The 16373-nt window shown below is 49.7% G+C and overlaps 1 protein-coding gene across 6 annotated transcripts in view; it reads right to left on the minus strand.

Annotated features, from left to right (window-relative positions):
* IL10RB (interleukin 10 receptor subunit beta) overlaps nucleotides 1-16373 on the minus strand; it is a 31915-nt gene that overhangs the window by 10508 nt on the left and 5034 nt on the right. For 2 of the 6 annotated variants that reach the window (XM_036087481.2, XM_036087480.2), the window contains exons 3-6: nucleotides 15956-16113; nucleotides 13548-13714; nucleotides 9155-9302; nucleotides 4369-4523 (exon numbers count right to left, since the gene is read on the minus strand). In XM_036087481.2, the coding sequence (XP_035943374.1) occupies nucleotides 4369-4523; nucleotides 9155-9302; nucleotides 13548-13714; nucleotides 15956-16113 (628 nt within the window). Of the gene's footprint in view, nucleotides 1-1158; nucleotides 1328-4368; nucleotides 4524-6863; nucleotides 8503-9154; nucleotides 9303-13547; nucleotides 13715-15955; nucleotides 16114-16373 lie in introns of those variants that run through there. The other 4 variants (XM_078078527.1, XM_078078480.1, XR_013449996.1 and 1 more) reach the window with 3 other exon arrangements.

Raw genomic sequence — 16373 nt, forward strand, 5'->3', positions numbered from 1 at the left:
CACGGGTGGCTTACTCACCACCCGAAACGTCGCTAGTCAGAATCAACCTGTGCTGTGAGAAATACCAGATTTCGAAGGCTTTGTAGGAAAAAAAGAACGTCAATATTTCAAAAATTAAAAAGAATACTCATTACGTGTTGAAATGATTATTTTGTATATACTGGGTTATATAAAATATATTGTTAATGTTAATTTCATCTGCCCTTTTTTACTTAAAAAAAAACTCAAAAAACATGGCTATTAGCCAATTTAAAATACACGTGGCTTGTGCTATGTTTCTGTGTAGCGCATTTTATGGACACCGTTTGTCGTTGGGTTTGTCTCTCCCCGGGGACGGGGGCTGGTTAAAGGCGGGAACCCGAGTCTAGCCATCTGGGTCTCTCCCGCTCTTTGAACCATGAAAGACGCCCGGGTGTGGTTCCCAGAACATCTGCTGACTTCATGTTTGCCATTTTCCCTCCTCGTAGTTCCACCAATGCTCCTGATCTTCAGGATGACGTAGAGATGGTCTCCGGTGCTTTCCCTCTCTCCTCCACTGTTGACTTGTAGCTTCACCCCTGACAGTCTGCTGCCCTCTTAATGTCATCTCCACACTCAGCCCTTTGATGGGACGTAACTTAAGCTGCTGGAGCAGTATTGCCCCTGGTGTGGACCTGTCAGGATTTCTGCCTCCCACCCCCTAAGTCTCCACCAGCTGATGGAAGGCGGGGGGTGGGGGGGAGAGGAATTATGTCCAGATCTCTGTTGCACAAAGGAAGACACTGGGGGCAGGAGGAACTTCCCCAAACCCTCGGGTCCAGTGGATTCGTAAGAATGGACTAGAGCCATTCTTGATTCTCCAGGGAAAGGGGACAGGAAAAAACAGAGGAAAATGTGCTGAGCGCCTCAGGAAAGCAAGGATCGGGCTGGTCTCCGGGTGGGACACACATAGAAACTCAGTATATCCTATTGGATAAACCTCCCTATGGCTTCAACGCCAAGTCTCCATCCCCACTAAGTCTCCCGGAACTCGTGATTATTCTCTGGGCCATGGTTAGTGGACCTTTACATCAGGCATCGGGCTGGAGAATTTCATGATGCAATGACCCCAGTCTGCATAGTTTCCTGGCACCTCCTTCATCCTCACCGCACCCCCCTCGCCCCGCCCTTCTCCAGCACCTGCCGGCATTTCTCAGATGAATCACAGGGGTGGGCTCTGCAGGCTGGTCTGCAAAGTCTTCTAGCCTCGGAGGGGGGCTCGTTCCAACGGCCCCTGTGCTACGCCCGTCTCTGGCTTTGATTTGCCTGGAAGCACGTAGTCCCATCTGTCCTTTCCTGTCTGACCGGTCTGTGATGGCGAGCCAGAAGCAGAAAGAGCAGGTGAATAGTTCTGCTTCCTGCTGGGTCTCCACTTAACAAAACACTTTCTACCCTGAACAATGGGCCTGCCCCTCTTTGTTCTTCCCGCTTCTCCAGAGCTCACAGAGACTTCCTGGCTCATTCTGGCGCTGCAGTCTCGGTTAACACCTCTTGTTAAAAGGTCTTGCCTGCGGTCACGTGTCTCCCTTTGCACCCACCGTGGATGCCGCGTGGCCCAGACCAGCCCTCATGGCGGAGGTGCTGTAGCCTCAGAATCCTGGGGCTGGCCTGGCTCGGCCGCGGGACTATGTCCTTCTTGGGGGGCAGTCTATAGCCCCTGACTGGGTGGTCTGGGGACAAGGCCCGACATCAGCTATGGTGACAGAAGGGAAAGAAGTGGCAAGGCCTTGATTAGGCACACGCACTTCAGAGCGGGGGACACCCCCTGGGTGAACATTCAGGGACCTGCCGTATCAGCGAAGTTTCGGGGCTCCCATGGAGGACGGCATGCTGGACATCCTCTCCAAAGTAAAGGACCAATGATCACATCTCACCCCTCCCACCACTAAGAACTAGCGGGGTGCTAGGTGGGCCTCTGGGGGTCTGAAGGCAGCACGTTCTGCCCCTGGGAATATAATTTATAGAGGGACACAGGACAGCGCCGAGGGCAGGAGAGGGCCCTGCAGAAGGTCAGGGCCATGGAGCAGGGTGCCCTAGCCACATCCCATGGCTGGTTGGTGCAGGGCTACCAAGGCCCAGCATGATCGGCCAAGGACGACACATCAGTTGAACGTGAACTGGCTGTGTGACATGGCAGGTCTGTGGTAAGAAAGGGTCTGTGCTGGGAAAAGATGCTGGAGTGTCTGGCAAATCCTAAAAGGAGAATCACAATGCAGGTCACTACAGTTTGGGGGCCAGGCTAGGCCATCACGCAGCAGACAATTATGCCCTATTTGAAAAACGGCTTCTAGATGTTATAGGGAGCTGGTGGAGACAGAGCCTGCAGCACTCTGACACTGTGACACCAGGCCACCCAGAAGTGACCAACCACCACAAGGCCTGTTGGACCCACCAGGTCCTACAACGAGGTCAGAGGATGCATATGCACGGGGCCCAGCCTCCCGCACCATCCACCCCTGCTGCACCGGCACCTATCTCTCTTCACCCCATGACGACGGGGGGTGGGGGGCTGGGCAGCTGAGGGAGCAGAAAAAGGTCAAACACGGTTCATGGGGAGATTGGCACGGCACGCAGGCGCAAACCCAAAATGGCCCGTGGTAGCACCAGGGGCTGAACCAGGGGGCCCTGAATGGCAGTGGAGAGGAGGAAGCCCTCCACCGGGCAGAGCTCTGGGCCGTGCATCTGGTCGTCCTCTTGTGTTGGAAGAAAAGTGGCCCAAGATTGGGCTCCTCGTGGACTCACAGGCAGAGGTTAATGGCTAGGCCGGTGGTCAGGGAACCCAGAAGAAGGGAGACTGGAGGGTCAGGGACGAGGAAGTCTGTGGGAGAGACCTGTGTGTGGACTCAGGGGAGCGGCTCCAAGTGTCTCTGTATCATTTATGAACTCCGAGACCGCCACGGGGCCCTGGGCCAGTCAGGCCTCAGCAGTGCTGACCAAGGCCCTGTGGAACAGGGACGGCAAATCATTCCTCAAACAAGCGTCAACTCCAGTGGAGGGGCTCTGCTGCCCCTCCCAGGGTCGCCACCTGAGAATGTGACCTTATTTGGAGACAGCATCTTTACAGAGGTAATCGAGGTAAAATGAACTCCTTCGGGTGGGCCTCGAATCCAATATGGCTGGTGTCCTTAGAAGAACAGGAAACGTGGACACAGACACACACACACGGAGGACGTCATGGGAAAATGAAGGCAGGGACTGGGGTGATGTGTCTACAAGCCCAGGGATGCCAGAGAGTGCCAGCAACCACCAGAAGCATCCTCAACGCCTAGAACGCACGGGTTCAGGAACCACGGGGTGGACACAGGAGTGGCCCCGCTTACCATCGCTCCCAGGGACCCACTCGGGGAACTTGGTGCCCCCTGCGCATGCCATTTTAGGCTCTGAGTCCAGAGCTGGGTCAGCACACTATGGTGAAGCCCAGGAATTCAGCATGGTTTTAAGAGTTTTAAATGACTACATTTAAGTGGTTGTATAACTACCTATATAATATCTTGGTTTTGCCTCTTGGCCTCCAAGGCCTAAAATACTTGCTTTATCTGGCCCTTCAAGGGAGAGTTTGCTGACTGCTGGTCTAGAGGGTTCCCAGAGGGAAAGCCTTTCTCCCGGGGTGGGCACAGCAGGAGTCCTGGTAAACTTTCAGTTAAGGCCACCCCCTCTTCATGTCAAGAGCCCAGCTGGCAAGGAAAGGAGTCATCGGGTGACTCATGGGCTCCCCTGCGCAATCCCGATGGTGAGCGGAGACGCAGGGCAGCCCAGACCTCTGGTGCCCGTGACCGGAGACTCAAGACTTCTCAGAGTGCAGGGCCTGGGTCACCCAATGAGATGGGCAGCAGCTAGTCATAGGAAAGGGGAGAGGGGCCTGCAGGGGGCCAGGAGAGACCACGAGGGTCTCTTGCGTCCTGGAGACCAGCCGAAGCGGAGGGGCTGGGGCTGGTACCATCAACCTTCCTCTTGTAACTTTCCCCAGGAAGAAGGAGCAATGTCAGTCTCAGAGGCCCTGCTCCGGTGGGTCCCTGAGGTATAAGGGGTGCACGGTAGCAGATGCTGAGGTGTGCTCCCCAGATCTCCTTCAGGAAGGAGGCCCTCGAGGCCCCAGCTGAGGGCCCCCTGATGACTCGGGGCTTCAGGGAGGGAAGGTCGGAGAAGGAACGAAGTCTGGGTTGCCTCCTCCCTGCCGGCTGATCTTTGACCACGGGCATCCCTGGAGCAGGACCCGGGGCACAGACCCGCACACAGACGGGTGTCACTCTCCAGGAAAGCCTGCCGCGTGGGATGGGCCGGCCCTGACTTAAAACGAGAAGCCCTCCCAGGCAGGGCTTTCGGGTCCACAGGGCCCCGTCCTAGGCCTACCTCTTTCAGGTGCTGAGGCAGGCAGTTCCCGGGGGAGAAGGCGTGCTTAGTCTTCTTGTACAAACACCACAGCAGGGCGGAGCAGCCAAGCAGCAGGAAGGCGGCGCACACCGAGGCTGCCAGGACCACGGCGACAGTCCAGGGCGGGGCCGTCTCTGCGGGGGGAGGGGGACGGGGTGGTGGGCTGCGTCAGGCTCAGGTCAAGGGCACCCGGGGTCACCTGACCTCCACACTCTGCCACCATGGCAATCCAGTGGGAATCCCCGTTTTCGGGGTGCCCATCTTGGGAGGGGTGAGGAGAAAGCACGAGACACCTGCTCAAGGATCCAGGGGTTTCCAGCCAGTGCCCCCTCCCCCCCTTCCTATCTTTTTCCAGCTTTGGTTTCTGGCACGACTGCTGACAGACACGATGGGAACCATAAGCAGGGACTCTGAGCAATGAGCCTCTGCATGCTGGAGAAGCCTCTGCGGCCTTAAAGCAGGAAACGGGACCCCAGAGCCCCAAGGAGACACACGCACCGCGGTGCTTTGTACCAAGAAGGGCAAAAGCTCTTGGCATGGCAACACCATCCAAGCCCCCGGCACTCAGACACCTGCCCAAACTCCAGTGGCCCAAGGCCACGCGGCTGGCACGACCCAGCACCCACCGTGGGTTTCTGTCTGGAAAAACTCAAGGCTGCCAAAAGAACTTAGCGTTTCTTCTGCCAACACCTGGCCTTCCTTTCTCAGAGCCTTTGCTCTCAAAAGCTTACGCCTGTGAATCCTTCCTCCGCCCCTTTGAGATGCACACGTATCTCCTAAAACCCAGGGCTGTCTTTCTCAAGGACCTGCAAGCCATTCCTCTCAATTGCAATCTTCATGAAGGAGGGCCCCTGTCCCCCAGCCCGGGCGGGGAGGGGAAGTCTGACTTGATAAAGGCCAGCTGGCCTTCAACACCGATGGCCCAACTGCAGGGACACTGACCCGCCCCCTCACCCGCTTTGTGATGTGTCCCTTCCCCACTTCTCTCTTCTCTGCCCCTCCCTTGTTCTTCCTTTAAAACGCCCCAGGTAGCTCTTTCCCTCCTGTAAGTCCTTACTGAATCAAATCTGTTTTTACCACTCTAACATCCGGCTTTATCTCTGACCGGGGCATTTGTGGTCCTGGCTCCCCTCATTCAGCACCAGGTGCCTTCTCCCGCTGCCCGGGGCCACCCACCCTCCCAGTGCAGGGGCCTGGCAGCCGGCACCACCCTCCTGATTAAAACCCAAAGCATCTGGTGCCGAGAGAGGACAAGCCAATGAACCGTGCCCTTTCACAGCAAGTCCTTTTAAAAGGGAGTCATTTTATTTGCGGATAAAGTGTCGATTCCTACTTGCACAGGGCAGACCAAAGCATGCCCCCCAACCCCCGACACTGAGCAGTGCGGGGGCCCACAAGACGGTCCTTAGATGTCTGAATGGATGTGGTGTTTGCAGGGGGAGCAGGGGTTGGGACGGGCCTGCCTTCCTCCCTCGTCCCCCTGTGTTTTCATTCATGCCGGCAGTGGTCTCATCATCTTTCCAGCCTGTGCCCTTGCTGAGCTCAAGGGACCTCCTCCCAGACCCCCTGTGAAGTCAGAGGATGCTTTTATAACTCACCCCAGGAAAGAAAGGGTCATTGCTTTCCACGGGCTGGAATAAGGGGAGGATCTGGGAGCCGAACCCTCCACAGAAAGCTCTCTGACTTCCTTCAGTCCCACCTGACCACGCGGCCAGGCGGACTGCCTCTCCCTGTTTCACCCGCAGGGAAATCGTGCCTGTGCTCACCTGTGGAATGAGTCCGTGGGCAGTAAATTACACGACAGGTAACCTGCTCCGTCCCTGTTCATTTACTGGCTGAGCGACTCTGGGCAAGTTACTTCGCCTCTGAGCCTTGATTTCCCAGTCTGTAAAAGGGGCGATCCTTACAAGGCTCTCATGGAAAAATGGGTTGTGAGGTTCAAAGGAGATAGCTATGTTTACACAAGCCTAAAATGATGTTTGACAAAAGCAGGTTTTCAATGGGTTATACTTTTCTTTCATAAAGTGTTTGGGCTTTGTCAGTTCCTGGGTCATCGTTTATAGTCACAAAATATTTGAAATATTTCTCTTGTAGGTCAAATTGTAGGCCTCAAAGCATGTCTTGTGACCTAAAGGTCTCAGGACCATTAGGAATCCTTCATAATGTGATTTTAAGAATGTCATTACTAATAACCATAATATCTAATGCATTAAGGGCTCACTTTGTACCAGGCACTGTTCTGAGTCCCCCCACCCCTGCGTGTGCTACCACTATCTTGGTCTCCCTATTCTGCAGATGAGGTGGCCGAGGCACAGGGCAGTCCAGGACTTGTCCCATGTCCCATGTTATGTTCACAGGGGAAGGACAGGACACCGGGTGATCCCGAAATACACTCAAGGTTTTGGGAAAGCAGGTGACAGGTGTCTAGAGATAAGAAGGTTGATTCCTTTTTGAAGATTTATTTACTTATTTGAGAGAGAGAGAGAGAGAAGAGGGCATGCGAGCAGGGAGGGGGGCAGAGGGAGAGAGGGAGAGGATCTGAAGCAGACTCCACACTGAGCACAGAGCCTGACACGGGGCTCGATCCCACAACTGTGAGATCACGACCTGAGCGGAAACCGAGAGTTGGACACCCAACTGACTGAGCCACCCAGGTGCCCCAAAAGAAGGATAATTCTAAGACAAGGGATTCTAGTGACTCAAGTGGGATGGGGGCTCCCAAGGTACAGAATTCTGATTCAAGTAAAAATGATTCAGGAGAGGAATAAAATGAGAAAAAACACAGAGAAGGTCTGTAGAAATAACGTGTGGCCTAGAAAATAACTTGCAGCCCATGAAGGGAGGGGTTTTTGTTATTTAAAGGCATTGCAGAGGCTCAGCCAGCTCAGACATAGGTAGGTCCAATGGGGCACTGACCTTGGGATTACAGATGATGCAAGGCACTGAACTGGGGGCCACAGAAAAAGAACGACAGAGAATTCCCTCCAGGGAGACAGCAGGATTTTCTATGGGGCTCTGTAGCCCTGAGAAAACTGGCTACTACGACTACAGAAGAGCTTTGGATGACACCGCAAAGATCCTGAAAGAATCCTGGGTTCGGGCAAACACTTTGTGCGTTTACAAAACAAGGAAGCAACAACAGTAACAAGATTCAAAAAACTCCAGGCCAGTGATCCTGATGCTGATGTCCAGAAAAAATAACAAACATCCCAGAACTGATAATTAAGTGGCTAATTACCAACGCATAAAAAGGATAAGGATGATAACCGAAAACAACATCCGGGCACCAAGAAGAAAGGAGCTCAAAATGGCTGTCTTTCCTTTTTTTGGATAGGGTGATTCATTGCTAGGTTATGGGATAGGACGGGCTGGTTTTTCCCGGGCTGTATTCCTTGGAATGCTGATCCTCAAAAAGGGTGCCGAAAGATCAAATATGCTAATAGTGCTCAGATACAAGGCGACTTTTCTGAGAGGGCCCCATCATTTCCAAGCACACCTGATTACAGGGCTCTTATTTTGAGAAATAGCCATAAATCGTCATGAGCACAGTGGGGACGGCATTGCACCTGGCACTGGGTGTGTCCATTTTAGCTGGTATCTACCAGTTTTTTTTACATTTACACTCACAGTGACTTTGTGGACAAAAAAACCAACACAGCTTATGGAATAGTCCACTCTATTCCGATGGGTCAGTGATCAGCAGGCAAGCAGGTAAGCAGTCTAAAGGAAAGTGCATCCTGGAGTGCACCCACAGGTTAAGCAACAGATGGGTAAAGATCGTGAAGCTCTTTCTGGCAAATGAGACGAGACAAAGCAAAACTGGGTGAGAAATACGTTCAATGCCAGAAAGTAACACTCAGGAGCTTGCTAAGCAGAAATGACGAATCAGTGAGACTGAAGCATTGCAATCTTCTCCGAACTGTCCTGTGACACAGAGGATGAGAAGTTTTGTTCTTTCTGGAGGGAATTCATTATTACTCTCCTCTGTATTTCTGCAGCCCCCCAGATCAGTGCCTCGCTTCCAGGAGAGCCTCGGTAAATGAAAACGGCCGGGAGTGGACCTGCGTGTATTCATTCTTCCACGGTCTGAGCTGGCTGAGCCTCACACCATGTCTTTAAATAATAAAAAGGCCTGTTGTTTGTGTGCAGCAAGTTTGTATCACCCCGTATGCAAATGCAATGTGTCTGTATGTAAATGATCACAGTGTCCGGGCCAGTGGTACTCTTCCCCCCCACTCTGTTCTTCCTCCCCTCCTTCCCTCTCTCTTTTTTTAAAAAAATAGGGAGCACTGTGAGTGACTGTGTTGAGGTCCTGGAAGCCAAGACAAGTAGCCCTTGGTGGGGACAGTGATCAAGGTCTCTAAGCTCTCCCTCGTGTGGCTGAGGGGGCTGGAGACATGCAGCCCAGGGAGGGGAGGCTTCTGGGCAGTGTGGCGGGGCTCGACCTTGCTGGGCTGATAAGACTTGTATCAGGAGGCCTGAGAGGACAGAATGAGCACAGCGCGGGTGGGCGTGAAGAGGCAGCGTCCAACGAATGGAAAACGCGTCCATTCATCCCTTGGGTCTAAGAGGGAACGAGCTGCCTCTGAAGGGGGTGGTTTCCTTCCAAGAGGAAGCTGATCAGTCAGAGCTGACCTGGCTTGAAGTTGGGAGCCAGACGTGTTCGTGTCTAAGGAACATTCCGCTAACACTTGGTGGGTGTCTATAAGGTGATTTGAAAGGCTCGGAAGAGGCAGAATTACAGCTGGTGTGTCTCAAGACTCACCGTCATCAGTTGTTTGCTCACACACAGGCTTGCTCCATTCCCCAGTTTTGTTCCGATCAGGAAGAAACCCTTGAACTTGAACACAGTAAGTTGTCCACGGCTCAAGATCTCTGAGGACCTCAAAGTCATATTGACACGTCATCGGCCACTAGGAACGAAGACAAAAATAAAAACAGGCCTCCACAGTGAAGGGACACCATCTTCTCTTCCGCCCCCCAATCTTACCAGTTATGATATTTACTTTGGGCTCAAAATAGGAAGCTGAAGGAAGCAGGTGTTCCTCCCGGTTCATCTCTGGGGACCCTGATAGCATCTTAAGGCGTGGGGCAAGGAATGATCATGGTCCTGACAAACCACTTCATTTCCTGAATTCTCTAGTTTAGATGCCATACAAACCATCCTACTCCCTTTTTAAAAGGAATGAGGTTGTATGGGCTGAATTGTGTCCCCTTCCCCATTCATATGTTTAAGTCCTAACCCTCAGTATCTTGGAAAGGGAGTTAGTTGGAGGTAATCGTGTTGGAATCGGCTCATTAGGACAAGCCCTAATCCAACATGACTGGCGTCCTTGTAGGAAGAGAAGATCTGGACACGGACAGGCACATGCCACGTAAAGATGAGCCGGAGATGGGGTTGTTGCTCCTACAAGCTAAGGAACCAAAGACTGCCGGCAATCTGGGAGCTAGGAGAGACGCATGGAACAGATTCTTCCTCACAGCCCTTGGAAGGACTATCACTGCCGACACCTGGATCTCGGATTTCGAGCCTCCAGAACCTTGAGACAACACGCTCCTGTTGGGTTTGGGGAGTTTGGTACAGCAGCCCGAGAACTGCGACACGGGTCCATTAGAGTGACGCTCCATGTGATTTTTCCTTCCAAGAGCAAGTTTCTGACCCTGGCAGCCCGGGGTTCTCTTTAGACTTGTCCTCTGCGTGAGCACCTGAAATGCCCTCGTCCGGCAGCGGCTGGCCTCCTCTGCAAGGCACACACCTCGGCCTCCCTGACTCTGCTCAGTATGAATGTAAGCTATCCTCATTGATGATATATTCCTGAGTTTGGGAAACCAAAACAGGTTCCGGCAGAGTAAAGGACTAGAAGAGTATATGCCACCCATATTTCCATCATGGTTCTATTTCCTGACAGAAGGGTCCTATTTTTTTTTTTTTTTATTTTTTTTTTATTTTTTTATTTTTTTTTTTTATTTATTTATTTGAGAGAGAGAATGAGAGAGAGAGCACATGAGAGGGGGAGGGTCAGAGGGAGAAGCAGACTCCCTGCTGAGCAGGGAGCCCGATGCGGGACTCGATCCTGGGACTCCAGGATCATGACCTGAGCCGAAGGCAGTGGCTTAACCAACTGAGCCACCCAGGCGCCCCAGAAGGGTCCTATTTAAAATGTGTTACGTGAGGGGCACCTGGGTGGCTCAGTCGGTTAAGTGTCTGCCTTGGGCTCAGGTCATGGTTCCAGGGTCCTGGGATCGAGCCCTTCATCGGGCTCCCTGCTCCGTGGGAAGCCTGCTTCTCCCTCTCCCACTCCTCCTGCTCATGTTCTCTCTCTCTGTCAAATAAATAAATAAAATCTTAAAAAAAAAAATAAAATGTGTCAGGTGAATAGGAACTTCAACAGAAAGTGAGCACAAAGTCTTTTTCTTTTTTTTTTACCTCAGTAATTGGTTATTTTTCTTTTGGCGTTGGGTTTGTTGACAACTTGTCTCTATTCCTTTACTGTAGGAGAAAGCCAAGCTCATTGATGACAAGAATTGGATTCTACCACTGACTACATGAAGAGTATGGTATAACTTCTAATAATTAAAAATAAAAAATCCGGGCTTTCATTCCTAGAAATCCCATACCCCTAAAACCTTGCAATGCTATTTTTTCAGGGATTAAGCTCAGGGTTGATCCACAGCGGCAGCCAGGGAAGGACAGACATGAAAAGCCCTGCTCAAGTCCCCTCTGACTGCTTTTTCTAGCTGTCTTTCACACCCGGGCAATTTCTGGTTTTATCTGTTCACATTCTCCCATCAGGAAGAAACAGAATTTCTCGAAGCCTTTTATGCTATGAGTTTAGGGACTGGATACGGCAGCCTTTTAACACTGTGTTCTCAAAGGGAACCCTAATTGTCTTAGGCCGTGTAGGCACCGTACCAGAACTCAGCGGGCGGCTTCTAAACAGCAAACATGTACTCCTCACAGTTCTCAAGGCTGAGGAGTCCAAGACCGAGGCACCGGCAAACTTGGGTCCAGCCAGCCAGTCTTCACGCTGTGTCTGCATCACAGGGCAGAAGGGCCTGCTCGGGGAGCTCTCTGGGGTCCCTTTTATAAGGCCGCTAATCCCCTGCCTCCCAAAGGCCCCACCTCCTAACACCGTCACACTGGGGATTAGGTTTCCACGTGTGAATTCGGTGGGGGGACAGAAACATTCAGTCTAGAGCGTGTATAAACCGGTCCTGGTGACCCTGCAGACACCCGTGAGGGAGCAGGCAGCCCTTCCAACACTTGGCGCGCCACACCAAAGGCTTCCACACAGCAGGCGGAAGCGACAGGACCAATGTGTCACCAGATGCCTATCCTGTGGGCACATTCTAGATAAGCTAAAGCTAAACTGGGTGTTGCGCTTCATGCTCGGTGCAGGAGGCATGCAGGCGTGGTAGGCTGTGGAAACGGATCCTTCATGAGAGTACGCTGCTACGTCCCTGAGTGGGTCAATCCTGTCTTACCTTTGCATCCCAGCCTAGTGGAGATGCCTGCATTTGGCAAGTGACTATAAAACTCCTCATTCTGGGGCGCCTGGGTGGCTCAGATGGTTAAGTGTCTGCCTTCGGCTCAGGTCACGATCCCGGGGTCCTGGGATCGAGTCCTGCATTGGGCTTCCTGCTCAGCGGGGAGCCTGCTTCTCCCTCTGCCTCTCTCTCTCTGTGTCTCTTATGAATAAATAAATAAAATCTTTAAAAACTCCTCATTCTGTATTGCTTTCTAGGCACACATCTCCTGGGGGCTTGACTGTAAGCAAAATCATCTATTCGGTGAAGAAGGCTGATATCTTGCATCATTCAATGGAGCATTTTGGGGGGAAAATTAGCTTGAGATTTTGGGGGCCTGTGCAGTATGTACATATAAATTTGATTACATAATTCCTAAGACAACACACATGGGTAACCCTTTCCTCCCAAACTCTTGAGAATTAAGTGATAGAACCAACATTTAATATAGAGGAGATGACATATATGTAACCTAACTTACATTAACATATATGTAAGACACTTTAGGACCACAAATAGCATTCAGCTCGGAAGCACTAAGTATAAGGGAAAACCTGACCATGGATGAATGAAAATAGCCTTATTCTGTCTACATAAGGGGAAGGAAAAGCCCATGTATTGACCATACATGTTGTTCAGGTAACCAGACAAGTTTATTTTTTTCATTATGTCCTTAAACTCCCCCAAATCCTGTGAAGTAGGTTATCATCCCCACTTTATTAACGAAGTGGGTTATTTTTTTAAAGATTTTATTTATTTATTTATTTATTTATTTATTTATTTATTTGAGAGAGAGACAGAGAGCATGTGCCAGTGGGAGAAAGGGGAGATGGAGAGAGAGAATCTCAAGCAGACTCTGTGCTGAGTGTGGAGCCCAATGTGGGGCTCAATTCCACGACCCTGAGATCATGACCTGAGCTGAAACCGAGAGTCGGATGCTTAACTGACAGAGCCACCCAAGCACCCCATGAAGGGCATTATGCCCATCTTGTAGGCATGAGGAAGCCGAGGTCAAGAATGTGACTAGAGTCACATTGGCAGGAGCAACATTCCAACCAGGTCAGACTCCTAGCTCATGTTTTTAAAGGAACCATCCCCTGAAGAGGAGGAGAGCAATGGCGAAAACTGGGGTCAGACAGGTAAAATGTGACACTGTTCATCTAGCGTCCAGGGGTGGGGCTGCCCTGACCATGGACTTGACTATTCTATGGTGTACATGGGGCACAGGGTTTCAGACCATAAAATAGCAGTCATGCAGCATGTCACCTGATTCAGCTGACGGCAGCTTCCACCAGCCAACTGTTGAGTCAGCTCTACCCACCTTCTCCTGCAACTTCCCTTCAGGGAGAGAAAGGCCTGCTCTAACTGTGCTAACACCCTGAAGTCTGCTCTATGCATTTCCCTTGGGGCCTGGGAAGCATGAGCCAAATACCAGGTATCCCTCAGACTGGGAAGCTTCTGGCACTCAGAGGACCAGGCCGTAGATCCTCTGGACCATAAGGTGCTACCAGCTTTCAAGACCCTGACTGGATGGCCTCCTAGCCTCCTTTCTCCATCATCATGGCCTCAGACTAACACTAGGCAAAGAAGGGGAGCCTACGTCTGAAATGCATATGATTTGCTGAGCTTACCTTTTCGTCAGAACCATTTTTCCAATATTGCACATTATAAACCCACAAGTTATAAATATTCCTCATGGTCCATGTTTCAGGTTCATTCTCAATTTTAGGGGCTAAGAAACGCATATGTAAAGAATTAGCAAGTGCTTCTACTTGCATTCCAGGTGGTCCAATCATGGCTAAGAGGAAGAGAACAAAGCAAAATGACAGTCAAAAATCACATTTTAAAAACATCAACATTTATTTTTCATAACTGTGCAGACCAACTGGTCGACTGAAGGACCCTGGTCTTTGATGTAAGTTTGCTACGACATTGATTGACATGGTCAAGGAAGGTAGTTGGATTTTGTTTCTTAAAAAAAAATCTGATAGCCTTTTATTAATCAAGTTTAGTCCATTTATATTTATTGTGATTTCTGATATATTTGATATTATTTTGTGTTTTCTATAAAGACTTTTTTTTTTTTGGTGGTTTGTTCCTCTCCTGTTTTTGATTTCTACTGGGTCGAATTTTCTTTATTTCCTTTGCTGGGTTGGAAGCTACAGATGGTATTTCTACTACTTATAGTGCCTAACATACATAACTAATCATACACACTTTCCAAAAGAGTCCGTAGCTGTTTCTGCCCAAATGCTCTTTTATTGGATATTCATGTGGCTAGCCCCTTTGCTTCGTTTGGGTCTCGGTTCAAATGTCACCTCCTCAGAGAGACTTTTTTACCACCCTATGTAAAGAGCAGCTCCCAACATATCCTGCCCTGGTACCTTGCTTTATTTTCTTGAGAGCCACAGTCACATCTGTCATGAAATATGTTATCTATTTGTTTATCTGTCTTCCCCCCATTAGAGTATATGCTTCCTGAGGGCCGGGATTTTGTCTTGCTATTATAGCTTCTGCACTAAGAATGTGCCTGGCATATAGTAGGTGCTCAATAATAATTGTACAATGAATAATAAACATCTCTGGGCAACTGTGCTATTTGAGTTATATCCTGTTTTCTTCTCTGACTGCTGTTATTCTTATTCTTATTTTTTATTTTTTGAAGCTGTTAATGGGACTGCTTCCAGCATTTTACCTTGTCTTTAATCTGCTGGTAGCTAAGAACCAGATAAGAAAATTTATTAGGTATCTTTTCAAAGCAAGTATAAACAGATTCTTTGTGACTTCTTGCAGCACTTTCCTGTCATATAAACTTCAAGAGGCAAGGATCTAAAGTAGGGTAACTGTTGCTAAGAGCATAGACACAGGGGCCTCAGGGGCCTGGCTCTGAATCCTTACTGGGCCATTCCTTATCTGTATGACCTTTGGGCAAGCTGCTTTTCTATTCTGTATTAATTTCTAAAAGGAATTTCCGCAGATGGGCCCAACATAGGAATTGGAACCAGTCAGGACCTGGTAAGTCAGTTAGCAATTACAGGAGCAGAAACCTGTACTATGTTTTGGAAATTTGACTACTGCTAAGCTGCTTGTATTTTTTTAATGTTGATTTTTCTTAGCTTTTGTAAAGATACCTTTAGAAAAGATAATATAACTTTGATAATTTCTGACTCCAGAAATAAGAGTTTTGTTGTCAAGCCTAGGACAGAATTGGGAAAGAACAGAAGGGTATCCCAGCCGCATTCCCCACCAGGGAAGGCAAAACTGTGGGAGCCATGGGGGTCCAGAGCAGGGAGCGGTATAAAGACCCCGCACCGCACAGACACAATCCTTCCAATGCTTCCCTGGAGCTTCTCCTTGGAAGGCTGCACTTGAGTCTTGTTCATGAGGTTCTTGTCACCCCTCATCCTCTTACTGTCTCAATTGCTATAAGGTGGTTTCATTCATTTCCAATTCCTGATGTTCTAATTATGTTCACCTCATGACCTCCGGTGAATCCCCATGACCCCCCAGATCTAACCTGGGAACATTTTTTCAGATGCTTACCAGCCAGCCTGACCCAACACATCTGTCATTAGTTGAACCCATTGCTCTGGCCTTCATTATGGGCAGGCTGGCTGTCTACCTGGTTGTCTTCCTGTCTCTATACCTGCCTCGAATAACCTTTATTCTTCTGCCTGTCATGTCACATTTCCTTCTATCCTGACTCCAAACTGACTTTCTCCCAGAAAATGTACTACATTAATCCTTCCAGTTCTTCTCATTAACAACACTGGCCTCAACTCATTCTTCACCCATAAGGCATTAATGTTAATAGATTTATATTTAATTATTGTATTAACTTTATGACCATCCCTTCCTGTCTCTCCCACAGACTTCTTTCTGGCCATAGCCCTCCTTATTATAACCCCTACGCTCCTTGTGCAAGGCCACCCACTCTGTGGGTGCTCAAAGAATCCTCCCTGACCAGGCTACCCCATGGGGAAAGAAAACCAAGGCATGATGATGGCATTACAATGAAATGGAAAAGAAAGTGGCTTACTGTCATCCACAGGACAGAAGGTGATGTTTACCCAGTCTGAATGCTCATCTGCAAATTCAGCCCTGACTCTCAAGGTGTGATCACCATACTTGGAAAGACTTGAGAAATCACATTCCGTCAAGGCAGTACTTGTGCATATATCTTGGAATTTCCTATAACTGTAAAATCAGAAAAATAAAACCATGAAAATTCTCACTTCAGTCTCTCTGGGGCTGACTGGTGCTTTATTAACCCCTACTACCAAAGGATAATGTAGGATAATGTGAGAAAAATAAACTAAATTCTTAATCATCACTTTTGATGAATAGCATGCATCATTTATATGAGCATCTCCCCAACTGTGCTCCATGGGATTTCAGTGATTCTTGAGATATTATAAGTCGTTTCAAAAATAATCTGTCCCTGGGTGCCTGGGTGG

Source organism: Halichoerus grypus, chromosome 1 (assembly GCF_964656455.1).
Source record: "Halichoerus grypus chromosome 1, mHalGry1.hap1.1, whole genome shotgun sequence".
NCBI classification, from domain to species: Eukaryota; Metazoa; Chordata; class Mammalia; order Carnivora; family Phocidae; genus Halichoerus; species Halichoerus grypus.